Source organism: Bos mutus, chromosome 19 (assembly GCF_027580195.1).
Source record: "Bos mutus isolate GX-2022 chromosome 19, NWIPB_WYAK_1.1, whole genome shotgun sequence".
Taxonomy (NCBI): Eukaryota; Metazoa; Chordata; class Mammalia; order Artiodactyla; family Bovidae; genus Bos; species Bos mutus.
Window position 1 is genome coordinate 11,607,591 of NC_091635.1, and position 26,146 is coordinate 11,633,736.

General features: G+C 44.9%; 1 protein-coding gene across 2 annotated transcripts in view; it reads right to left on the minus strand.

The window, feature by feature from the left end:
- Positions 1-26,146, minus strand: part of ZZEF1 (zinc finger ZZ-type and EF-hand domain containing 1) — a 94,733-nt gene that overhangs the window by 26,209 nt on the left and 42,378 nt on the right. For both annotated transcript variants that reach the window (XM_070389246.1, XM_070389245.1), the window contains exons 19-37: positions 25,887-26,046; positions 24,717-24,838; positions 24,488-24,610; positions 23,430-23,596; positions 23,264-23,345; positions 22,257-22,458; positions 20,464-20,612; positions 18,550-18,790; positions 15,631-15,710; positions 12,792-12,885; positions 11,340-11,808; positions 10,545-10,709; positions 9,978-10,097; positions 9,116-9,277; positions 7,147-7,276; positions 5,338-5,476; positions 3,299-3,464; positions 2,433-2,695; positions 1,158-1,327 (exon numbers count right to left, since the gene is read on the minus strand). In XM_070389246.1, the coding sequence (XP_070245347.1) occupies positions 1,158-1,327; positions 2,433-2,695; positions 3,299-3,464; positions 5,338-5,476; positions 7,147-7,276; positions 9,116-9,277; positions 9,978-10,097; positions 10,545-10,709; positions 11,340-11,808; positions 12,792-12,885; positions 15,631-15,710; positions 18,550-18,790; positions 20,464-20,612; positions 22,257-22,458; positions 23,264-23,345; positions 23,430-23,596; positions 24,488-24,610; positions 24,717-24,838; positions 25,887-26,046 (3,204 nt within the window). The remainder of the gene's footprint in view (positions 1-1,157; positions 1,328-2,432; positions 2,696-3,298; positions 3,465-5,337; positions 5,477-7,146; positions 7,277-9,115; positions 9,278-9,977; positions 10,098-10,544; positions 10,710-11,339; positions 11,809-12,791; positions 12,886-15,630; positions 15,711-18,549; positions 18,791-20,463; positions 20,613-22,256; positions 22,459-23,263; positions 23,346-23,429; positions 23,597-24,487; positions 24,611-24,716; positions 24,839-25,886; positions 26,047-26,146) is intronic.

Consider the following 26,146-nt stretch of genomic DNA (forward strand, 5'->3'; position numbering starts at 1 on the left):
CAGACGGGAACAGTGCTGCCTGGAGAAGGGTTCTGCGGTCAAAACAGGCTTGAAGGTTATCACATCGCCTGTCCTTGTGCTGGCTCTCTGGCTGAATGAAGCTAATGGAACTTTCAAGCTTTTGCCATCTCTGCTTTTGTCCTCCTCTAAAAGACGACAGGATCCCAGGGAACGATAAGCACCAACGGGGATCCTTCATGACAGAGACAGGGGACAGAAACAGCAGCAGCTCCTGAGGCAAAGCCGAGGCGCTGAGAGCACCAACTCAGGCTCTGAAGGCAGCATCACGGATGCTCCGCCTGTTCTTGCACAAAACGATCTTCAGTGTCACTGTCACGGGTTCCATCTGGATCCAGGAAGGCTTTTCTTCTACTTCAACAAGCACAGGTAAAGTCTTATAAACTACCTATGTAAACTACTTGGTAAGTACTAAGCACTTAGTATCACCTATTTGTTGACTGAATATAAAAATAGTTTCACGTATACAGTGTTCACCATGGGCCAGGAAGGAACCAACCTCTTCAGGTGGGTAATCTTACTCAATCCTTATAAAAACCACAGGAGGCAGGGAACAGGAGTAGTTAACACCAATAGAACTTACCATGAACACTGCTTTAAGCACTTTATGTATTTATTTATTTTTGGCTGCGCTGGGTCTCAGCCGCGGTACTCGGGGTCTTTGTTTTAGCATGCGGGCTTCTCTCGAGTTGTGGCACCGGGGCTCCAGAGCGCATGGATTCTACAGTTGTGGCGTGAGGGCTTCTCTCTAGTTGTGGTGCACAGGCTCAGTTGTCCCATGGCATGTGGGATTCTAGTTCCGCAGCCAGGGATTGAATCCGTGTCCCCTGCATTGGCAGGTGGATTCTTAACCACTGGACCACCAGAAACTCCCTTGAGGACCTTAGACATTAATTCAGTGTGTGTGATGCATGTAAATCCTCACAACAACCCTAAGGATTAGCTATTATTATTCTCCCTTCATTTTACTGACGAGAAAACTGAAGAGATGTGGTGACGTGCCCAAAGTCAGACAGAACAGGGACCACACCCTGGCAAACTGGGTCACAAACCTGGACCCTTCACGTCGCTGCTCCGCTCCCTCACACGACAGCTCTGGGATTACCTGTGACTGCGCCCAAGAAAGGACTCTTACGTACACTGCGGGGCCCCGCAGGGCCTGTGGGGGCTGGCTCCGCGGCAGCCTGCACAGCTTTCTTCTCTGGCTGCTCCTCTGACGTCTGGGTGGGTGCAGTGACTGGCAGGGCCTGGTTTTCTGGAGGAGAGCCACCATCTGGCAATACACCAAGCAGAGCTAGAGCTTTAAGACCTAAACGTGGGAAAAGCAAAAAAGAGGATGGTTAAAAGTTTTATAAGAGGGTTATTCCCTGCAAATGCATAAATCACTTTACTACCATATGCAAAGAGATAGCTGAGCTTTTCCACAGGCTGAACCAGAGTACTCAGTCCAATCCCCCCACCCCCATCCCACGCATCTACTCAGCTTCTGACTTCAGACACTAGAAGTTTCGATAGCGGGGGACACCTGTGCTTTATTAACAGAGGACAAAAGATACAAGAGGACTGCCTGTTTAGAAATCATAAACATGAAAATTTTATAGAGCCCCACACAACTAGATTTTTAAGTTCTCTCTCTCTGGCAAACAGTTAACAAGACGGATCCGAAGCACCAGTGTCTCCCACTGCCACTTCATCCAAGTCTGACTCCCTCATGTTTACTAGAATGAGGAGTTGGTCTGTTATTCTGGAAGGAATTTAAATTTGTTTCAGGAATTTAACATTTACATTATTCTTCTCCTTGGCACCCCTCAGTAAAGTCAAGTCATCTAGATATTTTATTAGTCAAACTAATTTCATTATAAATAGCTCTCACTTAGAACACAGTTGTGTGGAAGTGGTTCTGCACTCCAGGTGTTTTTGGTTTTTTTAAAAAAAGGCTGAATTCCTTTGGCAAAGTCTGGTGTATTCAAATAATTTATCCCCAGACATTAAGAGTTTTAATTATTCATTTTTTTCCCACCTTCACAAAATATTTTAGAGAAACTAAATGCTCCTTTAATGCCAATGTTTCTCTCAAATGCATATGGAGATTTAAAATTAAGTTCCGGGGGGACCTCCTTGGTGGTCCAGTGGTTAAGACTCTGAGTTGCCAACGAAGGGGGTGCAGGCTCAATCCCTGGTCAGGGAACTAGATCCCACATGCTGTGGGCCATGCCAAAAGATTAAAAAAAACAGTAACAATTAAAAAAAATTTTTTTTAATAAATAAATAAAGTTCCATCCATAGTGAGCATCTCTTGTGGAACACTGGATTTTGACGCCTCCACACTGAGCACTGCGTTTCACTTCTGCTGCGGCTGTTCCTTCGTGAGCAGTTTAGGGCTGGTTTGGTTTCCGAGCCTGAGGAACACCTACCTTTTCCCTGGTGAGCCTTCATCAGACAGTCCCCGACGAGCTGCAGGCACCGGCTCCGCAGGGTGGCGGCGCTGCTGCGGACCTGTGGGTCCAGCTTTTCGCCGTCCACGTCCTCGGCGCTGGCCAGGTGGGCACTATAGAGAGCCAGGGCGGCGAAGAGCAGCCAGGAGTAGTTGTGGATGTAGGGCTGGATGAGCCTCTGCCGGTCGCTGATCCGGATAGTCACCATTGGATGGGCAGTGATACTGTGGGTAGGCAAGTGGCTGCAAAGGCAAGACGTTTTTAAGGCCTGAAGGCCCCTGTGAGTGTTCGAAAAGGAGAATGGGACCTCAGGGGACCACATGCACAGTCACAGGTGGGCGTCAGTTACCTCTAAGGCTGTTACTGAAAATTTAAAGATATACGTACTGGCCCTCTCTTCAGAAAAATGAACGAACACAAACACTGCACCATCCACTTCAGGATTTCACACCCCCCAGAAGACTGTCCATGGAAACCAAGTGAAGTAAGACTTCCTTTTTGTGAAGCTTCACAGGGTGAAGCTTATAGCTTTTTGGTAATGTGAGGAAATGCCCATAATTTTTTGAGATGGATACGAAGTATGTAGGAAGGAAACGACGGAAGGTCTGGAATTTGCTTTAAAATACTTTAACAAAGCAGAAGAAAAAAAAAAAAAAGAATCGAAGCACACATAGCAAAATCTTCCTAATTGTTGAGTCTGGGTAAAGGGGACGTGAAGATTCATTGTACTACTCTTTTTATTTGTGGGTATGTTTGAAATTTTTTATAATGTAAGATTTTTTTTAAAAAAAGCAAACAAGTACATGAAAAAAAGTTTGCTGGGCTGGAGGTCACGTGAGACATACCCATAGGAATATTTCTTGGCTGCGTAGCATCCATAGCACAGGTCAAAGTCATCGCATACATTGCAGTGCATCCTCCGGCCTATGATCAAACCCTGGCAGTGGTCACACGTGAACTCCATGTTGACCATTTCGTGGTCATCTCCATGGCCCTCAGGCTTCACCCCACCTGGGGGAAGAACAGCAGCGTGAGGTGGACTGGGCAAAGGGCTCTGAGAAGGGCTGGTTTCCAAACCCAAACCAAACCCAGAAGCAGAGTTGCCCCCAACAGATCGCTCAGGATGTCAGGGACCACAGGCATCTTTCAGAGACCGTGCATTCTGCCCAGTGGTTCTCAGCATACGAATGATACTCTTGGCACAGAAACTTCTTAGCAGTGGTACCATGGATTGACTTCCCTTTTTCAGTGCAATGCAGAGCCTGATCAAATAGATCACCAATTCCCATTATGACCTCCATTTGGTAGCACAAGTCCTCATGCCAATTTGTAAGCCATCTTCCACAAACCCTCCCCAGACATATCTAAGCATCTATTGATGTATTCTTGTTAAAAAGCAATGAGAAGTTATCAGGTACTTGCTTTTACTTTTTCATTCCTGAATCATAAAAAGACTCCATAACCCCAGACCCACTGAGTGAGAAAGAATGTGAATCACGAAAGAGACTGACAGCTCTGGTCTCCTTCTCACTTTGAGTCCAGTGGGTCTCTAAGCCCCATCACACACTCTGCTGAATGTTCCTCACCTCTGACCCACTTCTGTTCCCACGGCCAGAAACCTAGTCCAGGCACAAATCCACTTGTCACTACTGTGGTTTCCTAAAGGAAGCTCTTACATGGACAGAACCAGCTTCCTCTAGCATAGCTCTGGTCATGTTAATACCCTGCTGGCAAAACTTCCCCTTTTGTTTGTAGACTCATTCAAATTCCTGAGACTGGCATCTCTGGATCCCATAACCTGGGCCCACCTTGTCTCAATCCATCACTTAGCTGTGGACACTGGTAAGTCTGTCGAAACACACTGCAGAAGCTCACTCCTCTGGCCCTGGACTCGCTCAGTCTTAGGATGACACACTCTCCATTGTTAACTTTCTTTAAAGCCCAATTCACATCCCTAGGGGCTTCCCTCATAGCCCAGTTGATAAAGAATTCGCCTGCAATACAGGAGACCTTGGTTCGATTCTTGGATTGGAAAGATTCACTGGAGAAGTGATAGGCTACCCACTCCAGTATTCTTGGGCTTCCTTGTAGCTCAGCTGGTAAAGAATCCGCCTGCAAAGTTGGAGACCTGGGTTCGATCCCTGGGTTGGGAAGATCCCCTGGAGAAGGAAAAGGCTACCCACTCCAGTATTCTGGCCTGGAGAATTCCATCGACTGTATAGTCCATGGGGCTGCAAAGAGTCGGACATGACTGAGTGACTTTAACTTTCACATCCCACCTCCTCCACCAGCTTTCCTTCAACAGCAGTCTTCCCTCCTTCTGAACTCTCCCAGAATAATGTGCACTGCTCATCTGTAACTCAGAAGAGACACTTCTATCCTGGAATACACCTTGCATGAGCAGGTCCCGTCTCCTGCCGCAGGTGTAAATGCTTCTGGGACAGCGGCTGTATTTTATAAAGCCAGGCGATATGCACACTAACAGCACTTAGCAGCTTACTATTGTCAACCTGCTCTGCCTCAGCACCTGTGAGTTGAGAGGATTCAAGAATTTCTGAAGTTTGCTTGTGTGTATTTTACTTCTTGTAAACAGCCTGATTCAGAGGGAAAAATCATTTCCTGAAAACTCAACTGATGGACATTCACTGGTGCTGAGAGTTTATCAAGTGTCTACATCCAGTGAGGTGGAAGGTGGAAGCTTGTCAGGTGACAGAGCTCTGGAGTTTGTCACTCAGCTGGGGAAGTGAGGTCGTATTTGCCAACAAGACAGAGAACACTGCTGGGCAGTGCTGTCACTGTACAGTGGGAGGTTAAAAAACAAGATCACAGGAGAGAGAAATGCTTCTTCCTTGTGGGGACGGCACACTCACGCCGTGAACTTTACCTAGGAAGCAAGTCTTGCAGAGATCCATGTCGCTGCACTGCAGACAACGGTAGCGATGCCAGGGGGCGATCTCATCACACCCATCACAGGAGATGTCCACATTTAACAGGTCACAATAGCGAGCAATAAACATGTGCATCTATAAGGTGAAATAAAACATAATCAACCAACAGACTTTTAATGTGGCCACTATTCATTTATCAATCCATCCTTCAACAGCTACTTAAAACACTCCAGGCATTGTACTAGGTGCTAGGATTGGGAGACTAAGGAGCTCAGTGTCGAGCTGGGAATTCCCTCAAACAGATGACAGCATACAGTATGATGTACGGACAGCCAAATTCAGGAGGCTTAGAGAGCATGTGGAGGTTTCTCAAAAAGAATTAACTACTCAGGTGAGACCTGAGGGGCAAACAGGCATCAGCTGGGTGGGGATGAAGGTGATGCGCATGCGGGATAAAAGCAATAGGAAGTTCTATGGGAGACCACAAAAGAATCAAGCCAGGGGCTTGTGCACCTGGAAATAATTCCGAATGTAGAGCACACTATGGAGCAGGGCTAACCGGATACAGTTAGAAAGGTTAAACTGCAAGAGGCTGGGATGGAAGAGTAGCATGATTAGATCTGAGCGTTCTGAAAGCTCCTCTGGTCACTGAGTGAGAATGGATCAGAGTGGGCAAGACTGGAGCCACGGAGACTGACCCTGACAGAGGCTGTTAGAGCAAACCCCTGACTGCTGATAAGGGCCGGACTGGGCAGAAAGTGAGACCGAGAAAGGGGGGCAGATCTGAGCGGTATTAGGAGGCACAGGTGAGGAACCTTCGGGGCTGACTGGTCATGGGGGCCAGTGAAAGCGAAGGGTCAAGAACAACATCCAGATTTCTGGCTTGGGTACTTGGCTGGACAGAGTCGGGTTCAGATACAGGAAATACTGCAAGAGGAGCATTGTTTGCTGGCACTTTAGGAGAAAAATTTTCTGGGGAAAGACTAAGGGCCCTGTGTCATGAGCAAACAGTTTTATTGCAAGGTCCCTACAGGACGGTTTACCTTTATGGCTTGGAAATAAGGGACATAAATCACTGAGTCAGCATGTAGCAGTAGAACACAGCAAATATGCCAAGCCACCTTAGGATTAAAGAATGGCTCCCAATAAGGTATTAACATACAAGAGAGAAAAATCACAAAGGCCAAGTTGGTGTGCTCGATCCAAGAACCACAGAGAAGCTACATGAGCTAGGTAACTGGCACATAGTAGGCACACAAGCTAAAAAATGCATGCATCTGAGGCAGCAGACACCTGACGCAGTGTGGTAGCGACAGATAACACCCCAGTGTGGAGACGGATGTGGCAGGCTGGCTGAGCCTGATGATGTGTGGGAATCAGGCAGCTGATTCTGCGCACATATGCGGCTTCCAAGCTCACCAGGGGGCCTTCTGACTGAAACGTGCCTTCCTGTGCTGCTTGCCTACAGGAAAAGTATGTACCAAGGACACCAGAGTCCAGGGCCTTCAGTAATTCTGTTTCTCACTGTAAATTAATAAACTGGCACCTAATTATTTTACTTCAGCCTCATGAGCCAATTTCCTGTGAATCTAGTTCTAAGGGAGGGAGCCACTGCCTGAGTGTGGTCAAGCCAGGATTTAGGAACTTCGGGTTAAAAGACCAGGGTCAGTGACAGCCACTCACTAGGGTACTGACTGCCCCCTGGAGCCCTCTCAGGAGAGAGCCTGCTGGCACGCCCCGATGCAGACTTTCATCTCCAAACTCCTAGCAAATCACTTCAGATTACCCTCGTTGAGAGATCTTACTTTCCTCTGCTTCTCTGGATCTTCCTGGGCTATTTTTTCATACCAGGCCTCAAACATGCCATCCTGACACTCATCCATCCATTCTGAATTCTGCTTGGCATCAGCAAGCTCATCTTCTTCACTCCATTGGCTGAAAAAAGGACATAAACAGAGAAAAGCATGCCTCTGCCAATAATCAAGGCAAGTGCAGGTTAGCAGACTCTGTCCTACTGGTCTAGTACCCGAGGCTCTTAGAGACTTCTGAAGGCAAGAGGGCAATCTGGTTTTCAAAGCCCCAGGGTTTGCCAAATGTTTGATAGATACATACCAATAAAAAAGGGGGGGGGCCCTTCCAGAGCCTACTACAATAGGTGAGGAACTGGAGCTTGAAAGGTTGTACCTGCATGGCAAAAGCCCACTCAACAACCATTTGTGGTGAACCTATGATGTGCCAGGCACCAAAAAACTGGTCTCAACTGAACATGCTCAGCACACCCGAGTGGCAGCAGCATGAGAAGGGAGTCGGGAGACCCCAGGGCCTCGGCTCTCTCGCGGGCTGCTATAAGACCTGGACTCGGCACTCGGCCCTGGTCCTCAGTTTCCTCATGTTTAACAAATAATCTCAGGGATTCCTCTTGGATGCAAAAGTACAGATTTCCATAATTTCAGTCAATAGCTTGTTTCAGCAACTGGAATTTTAAATACAAAAGTATTTGCTCAACAGCAAATGCAAAGCATCTACCAACTGACACAGACACATCCGTTCGTTGACATGTTCCAACTAACTGATTCTGGGGCTACTCACACTGAGCTTTGGGCCAGGGGCTGTGGGAACTGGTGGGGAAGGTGCAGTCCCTGCTCTCAAGGACTGGCTCATGGAGCGGCAGGTGAAGCTTGAAACAAGGAGCAGACTGATAGCTTAAAGCTGACCACCCACCCCTTCCTCTTATTGCGGGTCCCCTCCCTTTGCCAAGCGCGCCCTCTGACAGCAAGGCAATGGCTGAGGTTTGGTAAATGAGGAGATCATTTATATTCTGTCTCCTTTTTCCTACTTCTGAGAGGGGGAATATATCTCTTCTGAGAGAGGGAAAACAGGTGTTGACTCAGATCGTTCATTTCCTCCTAACTCTCTCTCCTCTTGCTCTTCTTTCCCCTTTCTCCTCTTTCTACAGACATGTGTGATTAGTGTGTAAGTGGACTTGAGTGAGGTGGAAAGACGTTCATTAGATGTGGAAAGGAGGAACTTCCGTGGTGGTCCAGTGGTTAAGAATTCACCTGGCAAAGCAGGGGATGCAGGATCGATCCCTGGTTGCAAAACTAAGATCCCACAACCCACAGGGCAACTAAGCCCACAAGCTGAAACCAGAGAAGCCCGTGTGCCACAACAACAGATCCTGCCTGCTTCAAAGGAGATCCCGTGTGCTGCAACTAAGACCCGATACAGTCAAATAAATATTTTAAAAAATAATAATAATATAAAATAATAAGTGGAAAGGAAAAAAAAAACCTTTGTTACTATTTTTTCCCCTTATACCTTAAGTTCTTACAATGTACAAGAGGTTATAGTGGCTGGAAATCACACACACAGAACAAAAAAACTATAGCAAAGGATTCTTCAATTCAACAAGCTCTATGAGGATCTCCACAAACAAGGAGGATCCTCATGCTGAGTTCACAGCACCACTGCTACCAACTCATACACACCACCGTGCCCCAGACGCCACGCTGAACGCTGAGGAGAACACAGTCACTCTTCACAGCCATCCTCTAAGGGACATGCTGTCATCACCTCCAGTTCTAAAGATGAGGAAACTGAGGTAAAAGGAGTTTAAAAAGTTGTCCGAGGTCATCCAGTGAGGACGTGGCAATGCCGGGATACCCCCCAGAGAGCCTGGCTCCAGGCCTGAGCTCTAAAGCCCTGTGCTATTGCTACGACCCCTGAACTTCACAAGTTCCTGAAGAAACTGCAGACTGGAGATTGTATCCTTACCTGATCACACTGTCATGGGCACTTATGTTTTCCTGTGACATTTTCATGAGGAGATCTGGTAACTGAATGTCAACAAAGAAGGTGAGATCACTGGGTTCCCAGCCCATGTCCAAAAGGTGCAGCAGGGCCGTCTGGATGCAGGACAGGGCAGGCAGCAAGGACCTGAAGAGGCCATGAAGGTGAAAGTTATCAAAGCTGCCCATCACCCACGGGGATGACAGAAACAGTGGGAGTCAGAGACGGGGTATGTCTGTCAGCGGAAAGCGGAAGGCAACCCCACACTGCTGGTTTGGGTTCCTTACGATATCTTTTCAAATTTCCCAGACTCCATACAAACCCTCTTCAAAGAACATCGTAAGCAAAAGAGTTCTGAAAGCATCAAGTAGCAAGGTTTCCACCCTGCCAGGACTACCACAGGAGAAATTTTACAGGAAAGGACTGAGTAACACTGCTCAGCTCTGATCAACGGCAAGATCAGGGCCAGCCACAACGAGCCCGGGTCATGCCGCTCAGGTACAGAGAAGAACCATTTGATTTAAGGTTTATGTCTACACCACTTACTATGGAGGAGACTGGGGAATGGCTTTCAAGTTTTTAAAACTGAGATAACGGGTTACAGATTCTTAGATGAACCAAGACCCATCTGCTTTAAAAAACTGCATATACCATAGAGAAAAAAGGCTAGGAGAAAATATACTGATAAGTTAACAGTAGCAACTAGCTCTAGATAGCAAGATTAGGGGTTATTTTTATTTTACGCTTTGTGCTTTTCTGTATTTTTAACATTAGACATGCATTTCTTTAAAAGTCAGAAAAACCGGCAATTATTTTTCTCTAGAAATCACATTAAACTCTCTCATACCTGTCATTTTTGCTATTGAATCCTTTGACTGCTTTGACCAAAAACAGAACAAACTGATAGTAAGTGTCTCGAATTTCTTTGTGTAGATCTGCACCACAGCCTTCCAGGTGTCCAAAATAACTAGAAACAGAAGACATGACCAGTCACTTAGTGGCCAAAACATTTATTTAATAATCATTATTCCTTACGTGAAAAGAGTGAAGAAGCAGCAAGCTAACAAAGTGGTGGAGAAACTAAAGTAAATGTAACAACTGCAGAAAGTAAGCAGACAAAACAGCAATGACTCATCTGCTTGTGTCAAGAAGGACACCCACAAGGAGTATGGAGATGACTATTATTAATCTTTCCTTATTAATATAAAAACCACCCTTCCCACCACTACCAGAGTCCCTGGTACTATGTGAAGTGTTCTTTACAGATTTAATCCTCTCCTCTTATCTCCATTTTCCTGACATATTTACTTGGGTGTGAAAGAAGCAGTTCAGGGCTTTCCAGGTGACTCAGTGGTAAAGAACCTGCCTGCCAAAGCAGGAGACATGGGTTCAGTCCCTCGCACTTCGGACTTACTTGGTAAACTCTTTCTGGCAGGTGAGGAGTTCCAGCAGGAAAAGGATGTAAGGCGGGTGGAAGCAGTGAGGCTGCCCGAGGGACTCAGTGCAACACTGGATGATCCTCAGCACCTCGAGGATGCTCCAGGCTTGGGCCTTCCTCAAGGAGAGAACCTTTACAACACTGGAGACAGAACTCAAGTCAGGAACACCCAGAAAACTCGCAAGCTGGGGCAGAAAGAAAACAGACCCCTGCCCAGAGTTCTGAGGCCATATCAGTAAAAAGGAAATACTATTGTGAGGGATCTTGTTTGCTACTTTTAGTTATTATTCAGCAACATTACAAATCACCTCACTGTTTGGAAGCCCAGTGACTCACGTTAAACAATTAATTAGTTAAAAAGGAACTTTGCCTCTGTGGTAAACAGGACTAACTTCAGACAGAAAATTAAAACATGCAACACTTCCAGATGTGTAGGCTCACTGACAAGTAATGTTGTCAGAAAACATCAAATCCAAAATTTTTCCCAGGGTTAAAATAAGACAGATTTATTTTGGCAGCTACCAAATGTTTCTTTTCTTTAATCCAAATAGTACCTTACTGAGATATAATTTACATATACCATAATGTACAAATCTCAAGTGAAAAAAATACCTCTTTTTTTTTTTTAAAAAAAAAAAGCTTTTTTCTTGAAGATTCTAAGACAAATCTTGGTCTGTCCTCCAAGTAGTATTTGCTCATTTTTATGAATAACATGAACTTCGAGTCTTTGATGAGACTGGATACCTGCAGGTGAAAAGAGAAGGTGCTCACCTCTCGTGGGAGAGTGACTGATCTTTAATGAAGTCCATGAGGTCCTTCAGCACAGGGTACTTCTCTTTCACCGTGGGCGCCGGTCTGGCCTCCTCCATCGAGCGGAAGGAGAGCAGCCGGAGTCGCCCCCGGGTGAAGGGAGGCCGCCGGGTGGGAGTGGAAGGTGACGAGGGCTCCTCTGCTGGGACGGAGGACACTTCCAAGGCAGGAGCGCCACTGCTGGGGGGCAGCGTGGGCTGCACATCCGGGCCGGGGCTCCGGTCTCCCGCAGTAGGGGGTGCTGCTTCGGTGGGCGATGCGGAGGCTTGGAAATGCTCTTCCACCACAGAGCTTGTCCTCTGGCGCTTGTCCAGTGGCTGCAGGTGATCTGTGTCATCCACGGCCACCGACCTGTCACAGCTTTCTTTTGAACCTCCACCCGTGGGCAAAAATTTCAATAGTAGAAGACTCTTCTGATAACACTCTTTCGCTGAACGCAAAAAAAAGCAAGAAGGAGAATGAAAAAAAAAAGTCCAAATGAAACTTGTTGCCTACTTTGGAACTGAAAATAATCTACTTAAAGTCTACAATTTAGGACAGGAAATACCTTCAATTCAGGGATGTACACATCTAGCGAGAGAAGAGAATCATATTTTCTCTCATTATACACAGAAAAATCTAACACTATCAGCACACTTTAAGTTTTATTGTGCACATTTTCACACATATTAATATAATATAGACAGAATAGTATAAGGAGTCCTCCACGTACCCCTCACCCAGATTTAACAGCTATCAATCCAAGGACAGTCTTTCCCAATACCACCACCCCCACCCCACCCCCCGACCCGCCACAACCCCCTGAGTTATTTCCACGCAGATCCCAAGCATCACATTATTTCCTCTGCAAAATCTTCAGTGTATTTCACTAAAGAGAGTTTTAAGTAATAACATTACCAAGAAACACACACTTTTTGAAAAATATAATGAGCTGTAGCTCAAAAAGCACTTGGTGCCTCCTAAGAGAGGTATTTTTAAAAAAGGCTCCATGTGGATCATACTAATGAACAACTGGGCTTCCCTGGTGGCTCAGATGGTAAGGAATCTGCCTGCAATGAAGGAGCCCCCAGTTCGATCCCTGGGTTGGGAAGACCCCCTGGAGAAGAGAATTGCGACCCACTCCAGTATTCTCACCTGGAGAATTCCATGGACAGAAGAGTCTGGTGGGCTACAGTCCATGGGGTCTCAAAGAGTTGGACACAACTGAGCGACTAATGCACAAACACAATGAACAATTAACAACTGGCACTTCCCTATTTGTGACACGTTCTTGGAAAAGACCTTTAGTGCCTGTGTTACCTTCTCTAGGTAAACACAGCTTCAACTAAACTAACCCAGAAGATGGGTCGCTGGTTTCCTACGAAATGGGAACGGAAGGCCCAGAGATAGATGACAGCTGGAGCCGGCACTCACCCAGGCTCTCGGGGTTTGCCTCAGCAGCCTCTGGACCGCGCTGTTCTTCTGCCTCACTCCCCAGGTTCATCAGGGACTTCTGCTTCATCTCTAACTGGGGGAGGGTTTGAGCCACATTGTTACGTTGTCCAGACAGGGCAGGAAGAGCAGCCACAGCAAACTATTAACACTTCAAAAGCACACAGTGTTGAGATCCCAGAGAACTTTATAGCCCTATGGTGAGGACACAGGACCCAACTGCTTTCATTTGTCCTAGAAATAATCCAGAATTTGAAGCTGCTTAAAGGTCTATCTGTAAAACTACCTCCTTTTCAACTATGTCTAATATGGGAGGGATTTGTAACCACGATCCTATTCTTTAAAAAAAAATTCTAGAACGCTGGAGATGGAGGGGCCCTTACCTAAAGCTGACCTACTAATAAAGAAGTGTGGTCTTGGTTAGCACTAGCCTTTAGGACACTGTGTTTCCACTGTAAGTGGCATGGGTTCGATCCCTGGTTGGGGAACTAAGATCCCACAAGCTGTGTGGTGTGGCCAAAAATCACAATCCAGTTTGCAGCAGAGGTTGAACTAAAACTTGATCTCTATCCTGCTCTGAAGGTGAGGCTGCCTCTAAGTGAGGCTAAGACTGCTGGGCAGAGAACGGTGCTTCTAGTACCGGCACAGGCAATGGTCACAGTGTGTGCCACGGTGCTGACAGCCCAGGCAGAAGACCAACGATGTATGGAGGCCAGGGTCTTAAGAGAGAAGGCTGGCATCTTGTCCAGTCATTGGCAGTCTGTCCTGTGCTGAACCAGGAGCGCAGTCTACAATATGCTTTGTCCCAACTGCCAAACCCTTTTCACTTTAGCTGTCTGTGGGAGTTGACTTTTCAGACACACTTTCTTTTACTGCGGGAGAAGGGGGAGACAGAGGACGAGATGGTTGGATGATATCACTGACTCAACGGACATGAGTTTGAGCAAAATCCGTGAGAGAGTTAAGGACAGGGAAGCCTAGCAGGCTGCAGTCCATGGGATCGCAAAAAGAGTTGGACACGACTGAACAACTGCCTTGGTTTCTCTGTCAATACACTGTCAGTACACTGATTCTCTGCCCACCATTCTGACGATGATATCTTTAAATTTCTTTTGAGAGATCCTGTTCATCCGGGTCTCCACCTATCTATCTAGTCAACACTGAGCACCAACTATGTTCTCATCATCAGGGACTTTGTCCAAGGCTGTCTGTTCCTAGAAAAATGCAACTATTTTTTTTTTAAACTATTACCAATGATTTGAAGTCATTCTTACCTCTGCCTTGAGATGTATATTCTTTTATATGTATTAAATTCTCCAGCTAGATATCTTAGATAACCTAGGTGTCCTCATACTTAACATGTCCCAAACTGAACTTAGCTCCCCACTCCCAGATCCAAGACCATTCTTCCTACTCTGGTTAATACTTTCCCCACTCACCAAGTCACCCCCACCAGGAACACGAGAACAGTCCTAAATTCTATCTGCCTTTTCACCATACCTGTCAATCACACAGTCTAATTATCTTACCTCCCAAGTAGCAGAAGCCATCTTCATTTAATTATCACAACTAGTCTCCTGCATTCAAGCTTCTTCTTTTCTTTTTTTATTTCTTGGCCTCACAGCATGTGGGACCCTAGTCCCCCAACCAGGGAAAGAACCCATGCCCCTTGCAATGGAAGCACAGAGTCTAACCCGCTGGACCACCAGGGAAGTCCCCTCTTGCTTTCAATCTTATTATCCATCCTCTACTCATTTTAATAGAGAAGTCAATGGCACCCGACTCCAGTACTTTTGCCTAGAAAAACCCATGGACGGAGGAGCCTGGAAGGCTACAGTCCATGGGGTCGCTAGAGTCGGACACAACTGAGCGACTTCACTTTCACTTTTCACTTTCATGCATTGGAGAAGGAAATGGCAACCCACTCCAATGTCCTGCCTGGAGAATCCCAGGGATGGGGAAGCCTGGTGGTCTGCTGTCTATGGGGTCGCACAGAGTTGGACACGACTGAAGCGACTTAGCAGCAGCAGCAGCATTGATTTTAAGATTGCTTTCTCAATTACTATACAATATTTAATTAAGATGGTTGTAAATATATATAAATAATACTACCTACTCATCTCCACACCTAAGAAATAAAAAGAATTCTCCTTTACTTATCATTTCCATGCACTTGTGTAATTTTACTGCGTATTTATGTACATGACAGAGAGATCTGGCTAATGTTTAAGTTTTATTTGAGGAATACCATACCTACGCCTTCTACAGCTTGCTATGTTTTGCTCATCGTCACACTTGTGAGCGCCGTCCATGCTGATAACGGCAGCTCTACTCCGTCTACTCTCACCGTAGTATGGGACGATATGGTAATACAATATCCCTACGAATGGGCGTCTCGCTCTCCCAAGTTCACTGCTGTCACAAAGAATGCCGCAGAATCACTTCTCCAAAATGCAGAAGGCCCTCTCCTTTGAGAAAGGCCTCCTCTCTGCCGAAAACCATCATCAGTTGCCCAGAATCTACCGCAATGCTTCTTCTCCTAGTCTACCAGGTTAGGTTCCACCAAGCAGCCTTTGGGGTACAGAAGAAGGCAAGTAAGGGGGTCTCAACTGACTCCTGTGTACTCTGACAATCTAACTTCACCAAATTATGATTTCAAGGGTCCTAAATTATTTTTTATCCTTTATCCATGTGCATCACTGAACTTTAGTTCTTAAAAACATTCCTAAAGTTATATTCTTGAGAAGAGAGCTACTTACCTTAATTCAAAGATATGGTAGAAAAACTCAAAATATATAAAAATCGCAAAAGAACATCTTACCATCCATATTCGAATCCCATCAGCCAAGGAATACACCTGTGCAAACTCCTCACTCAAGGCTGTCTTGCCCCCGCTGTTTACTGGGGAAAGGAGAGGTTACACTCAGTTAACACAATTCACTACTGCAACATTAAGCCCAAAGTCACTTCCCAATCTCTGCACAGGAAACCTCTTCCCCTGACACTTGCACATTGTCTGTAGTAAGAGAGGACTGGGGGAAAACCATCAGTAAACTACAAACACCTGTAATGGGTTCCTATGTTACTTCAAACTGTTTTTCAAATGAACAGCATCTGAAATGGATGTACTATTAAGGTAAAATATAAAAAATAGTAAAAGCAAAATAAAAATTATTAACATGATGAAAATTCAGGGTATATATTAAGTGAAAAAGGTTGGTTATGAAACAGTATATACAAAATTATATTATTTAAAAAGAGTATACGGGACTTCCCTGGTGGTGCAGTGGATAAGAATCTGTCTGCAAATCAGGGGACATGGGTTTGATCCCTGATCTGGGAAGGCTCCACATGGTGTGGAGCAACTAAGCCTGAGCCCATGCTCCAGAGCCTGTAAGCCACAACTACTGAGCCCATGTGCTGCAACTACTGAAGACCATGAGCCCTAGAACCTGTGGCTCCACAAAAAGAAAAGCCGCGGCAACGAGAAACCCTTGCACCACAACTAAGAGCAGTCCCTAACGGCCACAACTAGAGAAAGCCTGCATGAAGCAATGAAGACCCAGTGCAGACAAATAGAATAAAATAAATAATTTCAAAAATAAAACATAGTAAAAACATGGTATGTACATATACGTATATATACATATAACTAAAAAGCCAGGTAGATACATAGAAAAATGACCATAGAAAAATGTTCTTGAAGTGGTGAAATTACAGTCGATAATTACTTTAAGCTTTTCTGTACTTTGTAAGTTTCTACATAAATAGGTATTATTTTTATAATTAGAAAAAAATTTTTAAGTTTTTTTTTTTTGGTAATGAATCCTATGAAGCCTGTCCCTTCTTTTCATCTTGAAAGCAAAGGAGGGACTTCCCTGGTGGTCCAGTGGCTAGGACTCCACGTTCCCAGTGCAGGCAGCCCAGGTTTGAGCCCTGGTTGGGGAACTAGATTCCACACGCTGCAACTAAGATCCGCACGTTGCAACTGAAGATCCTGCATGCTGCAACTAAGACCTGGCGCAGCCAAATATAAATAAATATTAAAACAAACAAACAGCAAAGGATTCTATACGAGAACAGGGTGACACTCTGTTGACCCAAAGTTGATGCAATGAATTTTCTGAATACCTAGAATGTGCCAGGCTCTACTTCAGGTACTGGGAATGCGATGCTGAGAAAAACAAACATGGCCCCTGCCCTCAAACAGCTTAGTCTAGTTGAAAAATTCCCATACATTTCTAACCCAAAAGGGTGACAAGTTTTTAGACAAAGATAAGTTAGCAGACAAGGACCACTCTCAAAGTAGATCAGTCTTGAAGCATCCACAGATAGTCCCTCAGAGGCAGGGACAGAAAGGACTGGGACCAATTGTGCCTCCTTCAAAGCAACTGTGGTAGGTATTCTAGAAACAACTTGTACACAGTGAAATAGTTCTTGTTCCCATACTTGATTTGTGTATCTCAACAGCAGATACGAACATGATTGGAAAAAGAGCTGGGGGACCTCTCCCCCAGCCGGAAACCTTCTGTATCTCAGCTTTTTACTCACAAGGCTTTTATCCTTCCACTGACAGCTTGCACAGGTAACAAAGATTGTCAAGTTCTCTTACTACAATTTGACTATGAAAACATATACTGAATTTTTTTTTTCCCAAAACCATGATGACGTCAGTTCACCCCCATCCCATAACAAAGATAACACTCTTCCGTGTGACAGCTGTTTCCTTAAGTCACTCATGCTTCAGTGTAATTTTATTTATTTGAACAGCTTCTTAAAGGAAATATTAAGGTTTGAGCAAGTAATTGAGATGTTTTAGACCTCCGGAAATAAACTCTGCAATGTGAGACACAAAGAACTAAGCAATAAATGTAGCAATGCTAATAATATCCTTAGTAATAATACTAATTAGAACAATAATCAATTAACTACTTACTCTAAGGAAGGAAGCATTTGTTTTCTGCTAATTTCACTGGCACCATGGAAGGAACAGACATCCTGCCAACGTGCTTGGGACAGTCATACCCTGTCTTTACACTGGGTTTGAAATGTTTTTCCCCTGAAAGATTATGAGTAGGGAGAGACTCTCCCTCTTTGTGGTTCCTGTTAAGGCTCTAGTCTGTACTTACTGTAAATACACAGAGAGGGTATCCCTAGGGGCGTGAGGGAAAGAAATGGCAAGGAGCATGCTACTGACAAAGGAAGCTGAGCAGGGAATATGCTACCAAGAAGCTGCAAGTCTAAAGATAAGAGTTAATACCTGCATTTTCTTCCTTGGTTAGTACACATTCAATTATCAAAACATCTTTGGTTTTGATTGGAATTTCTTCACATGTTAGAGCTTATCAACTCTAAACTTTACAGATAAGGATACTCAGGTGCAGAAAGGTTATCTGATTAATCTGAAGCTGCACAACTTCTAGTTTGTGAGCTGGAACTACAACCCAAGTTAAGTTTTCTTTCCATTAAACTTCTCAGCAGTCTTCCATGAGAATTCCGGATAAAGATAAATTACCTGTTGATGAGGAAACCCAAGGCTACTTGCTATATATTGCAATCTGCTGACTATAAATTGGTCACGAATCTCTTGATTGGCACAGTAGGAGTGACAAGATGAAGTCTATAGTTGTAGAAGGATGTTTATGCTCCAAAGTATTTTAAAACTTTCACTTAAGAAAAGCTTTCTTAAAACTTAGCAATTGGCCTTCAGATCAAAAATATTCCCTGTAGTATAAGTTACCATATTTTTGCAGCTTCTCATATAAGTCTGGAGTGCGATACACCAGAGCAGCAAAGGTGGCGTTCACAGCTTGATCAATAGTGGAACCAGCAACTATATCTGTCTTTGGGGCCTGTTTTCTACATGCCTGTATGAATCCTTTGAAAAGTTCTGAATATGGCCCACAGAAGTTCTGGGCAGGATCTGACTGTGCAAAATCAAGAAGAAATTGATGGCAGTGATCATCAGGGATGTTCTTAACCTGGGAACAACAAAAACAAGAAAAACCATCATGTTTAACATATTCATTAAAAAAATTCAGTTTACTGAACAACTACTAGGCCAAAGCAGAAGTATAAAACACAGTGCATACTCTCAGGAAGTTTCAGTCTATCTGGGGGAGATCAGACAGACACACAGGTTATTAAAAAAAAAAAGGTAAACATACATAAAACATTAAAAGCATTTAAACTACCACTATCATAAAGCATAGAGATTATCGAGTGCCAAATGCCTAGAAGGGACATCAATGCTGAGAATTCACAGGAGAGAGCTCCTGGCAGGTTAAAGTAATTAAGAAAAGCCTTCTGGAGGGGATGGGCTTTGGTCTGGACCCTGAAGACTGGGCAGGTTTGGCCCTGAGGAACACAACCGTTAGCAGAAGTTAAGAGCCAGTGGGGAGACTGACCTGGCCTGAAGTCTCAGCTGGGGAGTGGTGGGAACTAGAGTCAGATAGGTAAGGTGAAAGGAGACTGTAGAGAGCCTTGACTGTCACACTGAGGAGTTTAGACTTCACCCTGTGGGCAACGGGGAGCCATTAATGGTGCTTGGCAGTGGAATGACAAGATAATGCAGTGATTTAAAAAAAAACAAACAAACTTGGTAGGTACCAACGTAACAATGCAAGTGCAAGATGAGGGCCTGGATAAAGATGGAGACAGAGGAAACGGAGAGAGATATCAAGGAAGAATCCACAGGGCTTGCAGTTGACTGGAAGGAAAGGGGAGAAGAAGGTGAGGATAAAGGTGATGCTAGGTCGCAGTGGCTTATGCCTGGGAGAACAATAATGACAGTAACAGGAGCAAACAGTCCAGGGAGACATCCTGGTTTTACACGTCTGAGTTAAAGGGAGTCAGAACACTGAAATGGAAATAACCTAACAGGAAGATAGGCATATGTGACTGGAGCCTGGGAGAAGAACCAGGGCTGGAAACAGATTGTTTAGGTTTTTTCCACACAGATGTGACGACAGAAGAGAGGAGACAAGATAACATCTTTGTGGGTTGCAGGAAAGCAGAGAAAGCCTGAATGAAGCCCACTTTTTATAGAAGAAGGAAGAAGAGAGGTCAATAAAGGAGGCAGGGGGAGTGGAGACATGTAAGAGAAGACAGTGGACTGCCATGGAATACAAGAAGAAAGGGTCTGAAGGAGCAGAGAAGTTAAGAAGAGTCCCTGGATCCAGCCACTAATTACTGAAGAACTGGGGTGGGGGAAAGTGGGAAGAAGGGAGAAAAGTAGTAGAACTGAGAGAGGGGGACAGAGATGAAAAAGACATAGTGGAAAAGCTTGTTTAGTTTATAATATTATAAGCCTAAATAATGTGCTACTGTCCCGTGGAGAACAAATAAGCATAGCATACACCATCTGTTCTTAAGTGTGACTCAGCAGGCACAGGAAATAAACTCAACTCATTTAAACAAGGCCATCAAGAGAGATTTACTGAGCACCTACTATATTACCACTGCAGAGTCTGTCAGTTGATACTTTTGAACACCCGTTACACTGGCCCCTGTGAGGACCCTAGTTTCTGCCCTCGAGGAGCTAATAGCTTCGTGGGGGGTGATAAGATACATACACAAATGTTTATAATTTAAAGTAACAAACATCAGTAAACATTTCTCATTCCAAATACACAGATAAGCGAAAAGTAAATACCTCCTTATTATCCTGGGGTGGGTGAGTGGGCCAGCTTGCTTCTAATCCCAACTCTGGATGTATTTGGTGCCTGAAGACAGGTTTCCACAAGGGGGAGTTTAGGACTAATGCCATTTTTGCCTGAGGTACTGCCATGTTACTGCCTAACTCTGCAAAGAGAAGAAGGAGGCTTATGAGAGTTCTATTTTTCCCTTAATATACTGAGAATCTTTGAACTGATGAAGGAAAGGCTTAAAAAAAAAAAAAAAAAAAAAAAAAAAACCTGGCCACTAGGACTTGCAGGGAATTCCCCACACTTGGCAGAACCTAACTGTGACCCTTCATAAACACACACCCTGGTGAGCTGCAACCATCAGGCAGTCCCCAAATGCTGCCATTCTGTATGCCAGGTTCAGGCGAGATCCCTCTGAAATAACTAAGCCATGAAGCAAACCGAAAACAGAATGTGAACCATCTCTTGGGTATAACAGGAGACCACTTAGAAATGCCATGCTCATAATTTGTAAACTTAAACTTGTAAAAGGGCTTCCCTGGTAACTCAGTTGGTAAAGAATCCGCCTGCAATGCAGGAGATCCCAGTTCGATTCCTAGGTTGGGAAGATCCACTGGAGAAGGGATAGGCTACCCACGCCACTATTCTTGGGTTTCCCCTGTGGCTCAGCTGGTAAAGATTCTGTCTGCAATGCAAGAGACCCGGGTTCAGAAGGTCCCCGGGAGAAGGTAAAGGCTCCCTGCTCTAGTATTCTGGCCTGGAGAATTCCATGGACTGCATAGTCCAAGGGGTCACAAAGAGTCCGACATGACTGAGCAACTTCACTTTCACTTTCAAGCTTGTAAAAAGAATAATAGTAATAGAAAAATACCCACCATATATGTGTTTATCAATAAACAAAGAAAAAAAGACTAGGTAGAAATAGATTAAAATGTTAATAATAGCTATGCCTGGGTATTAGGATTAAAAATGGCTTTTCCCCTTAGCCTTTTTCCATTATGCGATTTTTTCCATGATGTTTTACTTTAAAAAGGAGAAAAACTCAAGAAATAATACAGGAAAAAGATTACACTAGAAAGCTTCATTCTATTTGTTTCATTCATTCTTGGATGAATTTAACACATAAGTTGAAGAGTCACTTTAAGGTAAAATCCATGTTCACATATATTCACATAAATAGTCACATAATCACAGAATACAATTAACTTATTCTGAATTTCTCCCTTCTTGTTGGAGGGTATCAAAACTTAACAAAAAAAATGAGGACAGTGCTGCCAAAACCAGCCCCCTCCCTGACTCGTCCTCCATAGACAGGGAAACCACTGTGGCCCTGGTGATGTGCCCCAGAGTCCGAGTCAAGCAACTTGATTAAACTGGTGTCAAGGGGACATTTTACTTTGGCTGGCTCTCAAGGAAACTGATGGAGAAGGCAATGGCACCCCACTCCAGTACTCTTGCCTGGAAAATCCCATGGACGGAGGAGCCTGGTTAGGCTGCACACAACTGAGCGACTTCACTTTCACTTTTCACTTTCATGCATTGGAGAAGGAAATGGCAACCCACTCCAGTGTTCTTGCCTGGAGAATCCCAGGGACAGCGGAGCCTGGTAGGCTGCTGTCTATGGGTCGCACAGAGTCGGTCACGACTGAAGCAACTTAGCAGAAGCAGCAGCAGCAAGGAAACTGAAAGGGAACTTTATCAGTCCCTTTGCTCTGCCTGGAGACAACTTACAGGACGGGGGTACCACTTTGCTCTTCAGTGTGGCTGTAGCAAGGAGGGAAGGGACAGTTCAAGGACTTACGGTGCACGGACTTGAGTGCCATGCACTGGGAAGCAAGGCGTCCCATCAGCCGGGACACCAGGAGCTGTAAATCCAGCCCCCAAGACACAGCGACATCAGGTAGGCCGTAGGCGGTGACGGTGAATTTGTAGCCCCACTCATTGTTGCTGCTGTCAGAGTGGAAGAGAAACTGCAGCCGGGGACCAGCCTTAAAGGTCACTTTCTAGAGACAAACAAAGAAGTCATGTGGTCAAACCAATTAGAGAAGGCAGCATTTCAGTAAGAAGCGTGTTCTTCTTGACTCAAAAAAGTCTAAATTTAAAACTGGCCTATATTCTCACCATTATGTCTTATCACCCCCTCCCAAAGTACTAAAGGAGAAATGAACAACGGAGTAAGGAAACAGAAAATTCACCACTGCACCTTATGAAGAAGCAAAGTTGAAAACTGCTGGTCGGTTTCCTAAATCTCAGATGCCCATCTGCCCACCACCTACTCAGCCAGAGACCATCCTGCCTGCTCCTCTGCTGCCAACCAAGACCGCTGACAGTGAAGCAACACTTAACTTCCCAGCCCCAGAGACCACGTGGCCCTAACTATGAGAGAATCCTAGCTTTCACCACCATGGCTGGGGCCTTCCTGGACCGATCGGCCCTTCTTACTAAGGATAACAATCCGCCATGTACTCTGGACTATGTGATATACACCAGGGGCAGCAAATCGTTCCTATGAAGAACCAGAGAGCAAGTTATTAGACTTTCTGGGTCATAAAGTCTCTGTGTGGTGACTCAACCACGCCCCGCCATGCCAACGCAGCTACAGACGAAACATAAACAAATTGCCATGGCTGTACCCCCAAAACATTAATCACAAAACAGGTGCTGAACTCTGGTATCAACACTTCCTTTCACAAAAGTGTAATATAAGTACTTCCCTTCAAAGACCATTATCTCTATTATCCCGAGGCTGATAAAAGGAGAACTGTTGCGGAAACAGGCCTCCTATGAGTCTCTGGAAACACCACTCACCTTGGGCCACTTGTCAGTGCCAACTTTTGTGTCATAGCGTGTTTTCCCACCTCTGGCGTCGGTAAATTCCAGATAATCATACCTGTGAAAGCACAACCTCTATCACTTTCCTTCTCTCATTTTTGATCCATTATTGCTTGGGGAGAAAAGAACAGATGAGCTGTACCTTTTTTCAGTTTCACATCTCTCATCAAATTCCACCTCGAAATAGGTTGCCCCTGGGCTGACAAAGACAGACACTTCGTGGCAGTTATTTTCATAGTTGTGGGCAGACTCCTTGGTCCACGTGTGTAACACCACAGGGCGCTCCTGCTGCCAAGTCTCGACATCCAGCTAAGCAGACAAACGAGTCGAGAGGAGGGCTTTTGTCACTCTACATCCATCCACACACAGGAAGCTGTGTCCTGCATCAGCGCCCCCGATGGCAGCCTTTGACACCCCCACACAAATCACCACACGGGCTAAGGCTACACCTGACGTTCTCATGTATACGCATCGACCAAGATACACTATGCGTTTATTCAGCAGAGTACACGTGGGGTTTCTATTGCACTATAGTAACTCCGATTAGCTTTTATTTTTTTAATTATGACTATCTGTGAGAACTATTTCTTAGAAACCAGTACTAGTGTGAATTTCCAGTGGTTTAAAGACTTGACACCCCTATTTGGGACGTTGGCAAACCCGAGCCTATCCTGTCTTCTCCCTCCTTTTTTCAGTCTTTGCTTTTTTTTCTTTAAAATGGGCTTTTAAATATATGTCCTTTGAATTCCCCAGAGTTGTGAGATCCAAAGAAGACACTGAAAAAGCTTTGAGTCCTGTCAGATTGAGTAAGGGAGAAAATGCTTTTAAATAACAAACCCTCTAATTTGCCTTTCAACAACAGATTTTCCCTTCTGGATTTCAATCTGGTTAATCATTTATATGGTTTTTATATAACATCATGTGCTACACAATGATGAAAATAATCTATGTACAGCTTCCTCAGTGTCTCTTGTCTAATGTTGACCATGCCAAATCAACCCAGACTGGCAATTATCCTTGTTGGCAAAACCAACACTGATAAAGTTGATAAACACTGAAAAAATACTGGTAAGACAGAGGGAGCTCTTCTAGAGGCAACTTATTTGTGTAGACCTGTACTGAGTGGTATGTCTCATAACACATGGGCATGGTGCCCCTGAGAGGGGCTATAAGGCACGTTCAAACGCCAGCTCGAGGTACCTTGTTCACTCCTCCCTCGGGGTCACTGCAGAGCTCCTTCAGCAGCTCTGTCAGGGCACTGAACTCTCTCAAGAGTGTGCAGTGTGAAATGTCCAATGTGCAGAAGTCCAGCAGAAAGATGACCTGAAGGAAGATGAATGAAGCACTCAGCGTCCGCCTCAGAGTCAGCCAGGGATGCAGATGACCAAGCCCCTCCCGCCTCTTACAAACAGTTGCCGCTCTGTCTTACCAGCTGGCGAGCTGCCATCGAAAACACCGAGTTACATAATTTTTCTACTATGGTTTTCCCGCTATACTGTGACAAAAGGGATTCCAAAATCACTCTCACGTGTGCCAGAAACTGCCCCACATCTGCCAAAACATAAGGAGAAGAGTTAATAGTTTCTATGGTAGAAACATCACTTGCTTGGTCACCATCAAGGACAAAGCTGGAGAGGGTCACAGGAGCTGTGGAGGAACTTCATCAGAAAGACCATGAGATCATCAGTGAAAGTGAAAGTCACTCAGTCGTGTCTGACTCTTTGCAATCCCATGGCCTATAGTCCACGGAATTCTCTAGGCCAGAATACTGGAGTGGGTAGCCTTTTCCTACTCCAGGGGATCTTCCCAACCCAGGGATCAAACCCAGGTCTCCTGCATTGCAAGCGGATTCTTTACCAGCCGAGCCACCAGGGAAGTCCATGAGGCCATCAAGTGTCCTACAAGTGTTTTCCTCTGGGAGGGAAAACCACTGCGAACCTCAGTAGAAGTTTACTCTTAAAAGTGAGGGATTTTTTTTTTGTCTTTGCTACTTTTCAGTGGGGTGGAGGTGTGATTTTTATAAATGAAAGTACACGGCTGACCAAGCCAGCTGTTGGTTTTTGACACAGCTCTGAGATCAGGTTTGATGGAACTGATTTTTCCATAAATTCCCAGAACTTGTTGGGTTTCCTATGATTTTCTGGGGATTTATGGGACATGAATCTGAAAATTTTCAGTATCAGCAAGGATCACAGAAGTGCTCACATATACCTTAGATTTTGAAAGTTGGAGACTTCCTTTTTTGGATAATTTGATTGAAAGAGGGAAGACAGACTGTACGGAAGAGGATGGTACAGCACTCATCTCAGAGTCTGTGTGACTGCAGAGGCAATGTTTAGGCTGTGAAATGACTCAGCCCTTCAATAAACACATTTGGGGACACTACCACATTCAGAAAGGAAACTCAGAGCAAAAAGACATGCTACAGAATTCTATTTTAAGGAAAAAAAACAACAACCCGAAGACAGATCTGATTTGTAACAACGAAACGAAAACCATATACACTCTACAATATGCATGAAGTACTAAGATGACAGCACACACACAGAGCCAAACCCAAACACCTGTCTGTTTTCATGGATTCTGTACTGACACTTACATCTGTCAGTGAGGTCGGCGGCAAGATCCTTGGCTCCAGAGTCAGTGCTCTTCAGCTGCAGGTAGCACCAGGAGAGCAGGCTCCCTTGGACAGACCAGAACAGGGAGGAGAGCACAGAGCCCACCTCCCTTTGAGCTCCATCAACCATCAACAGCTCACACTGCACAAGAGGAGACAAATGGAGAGCGTTTACAAGGTCACTTGCAGAACACAGCCAGGGCGTTCTCTAAGAGAGCAGCTGTCAGAAGTGAAGAGATTTA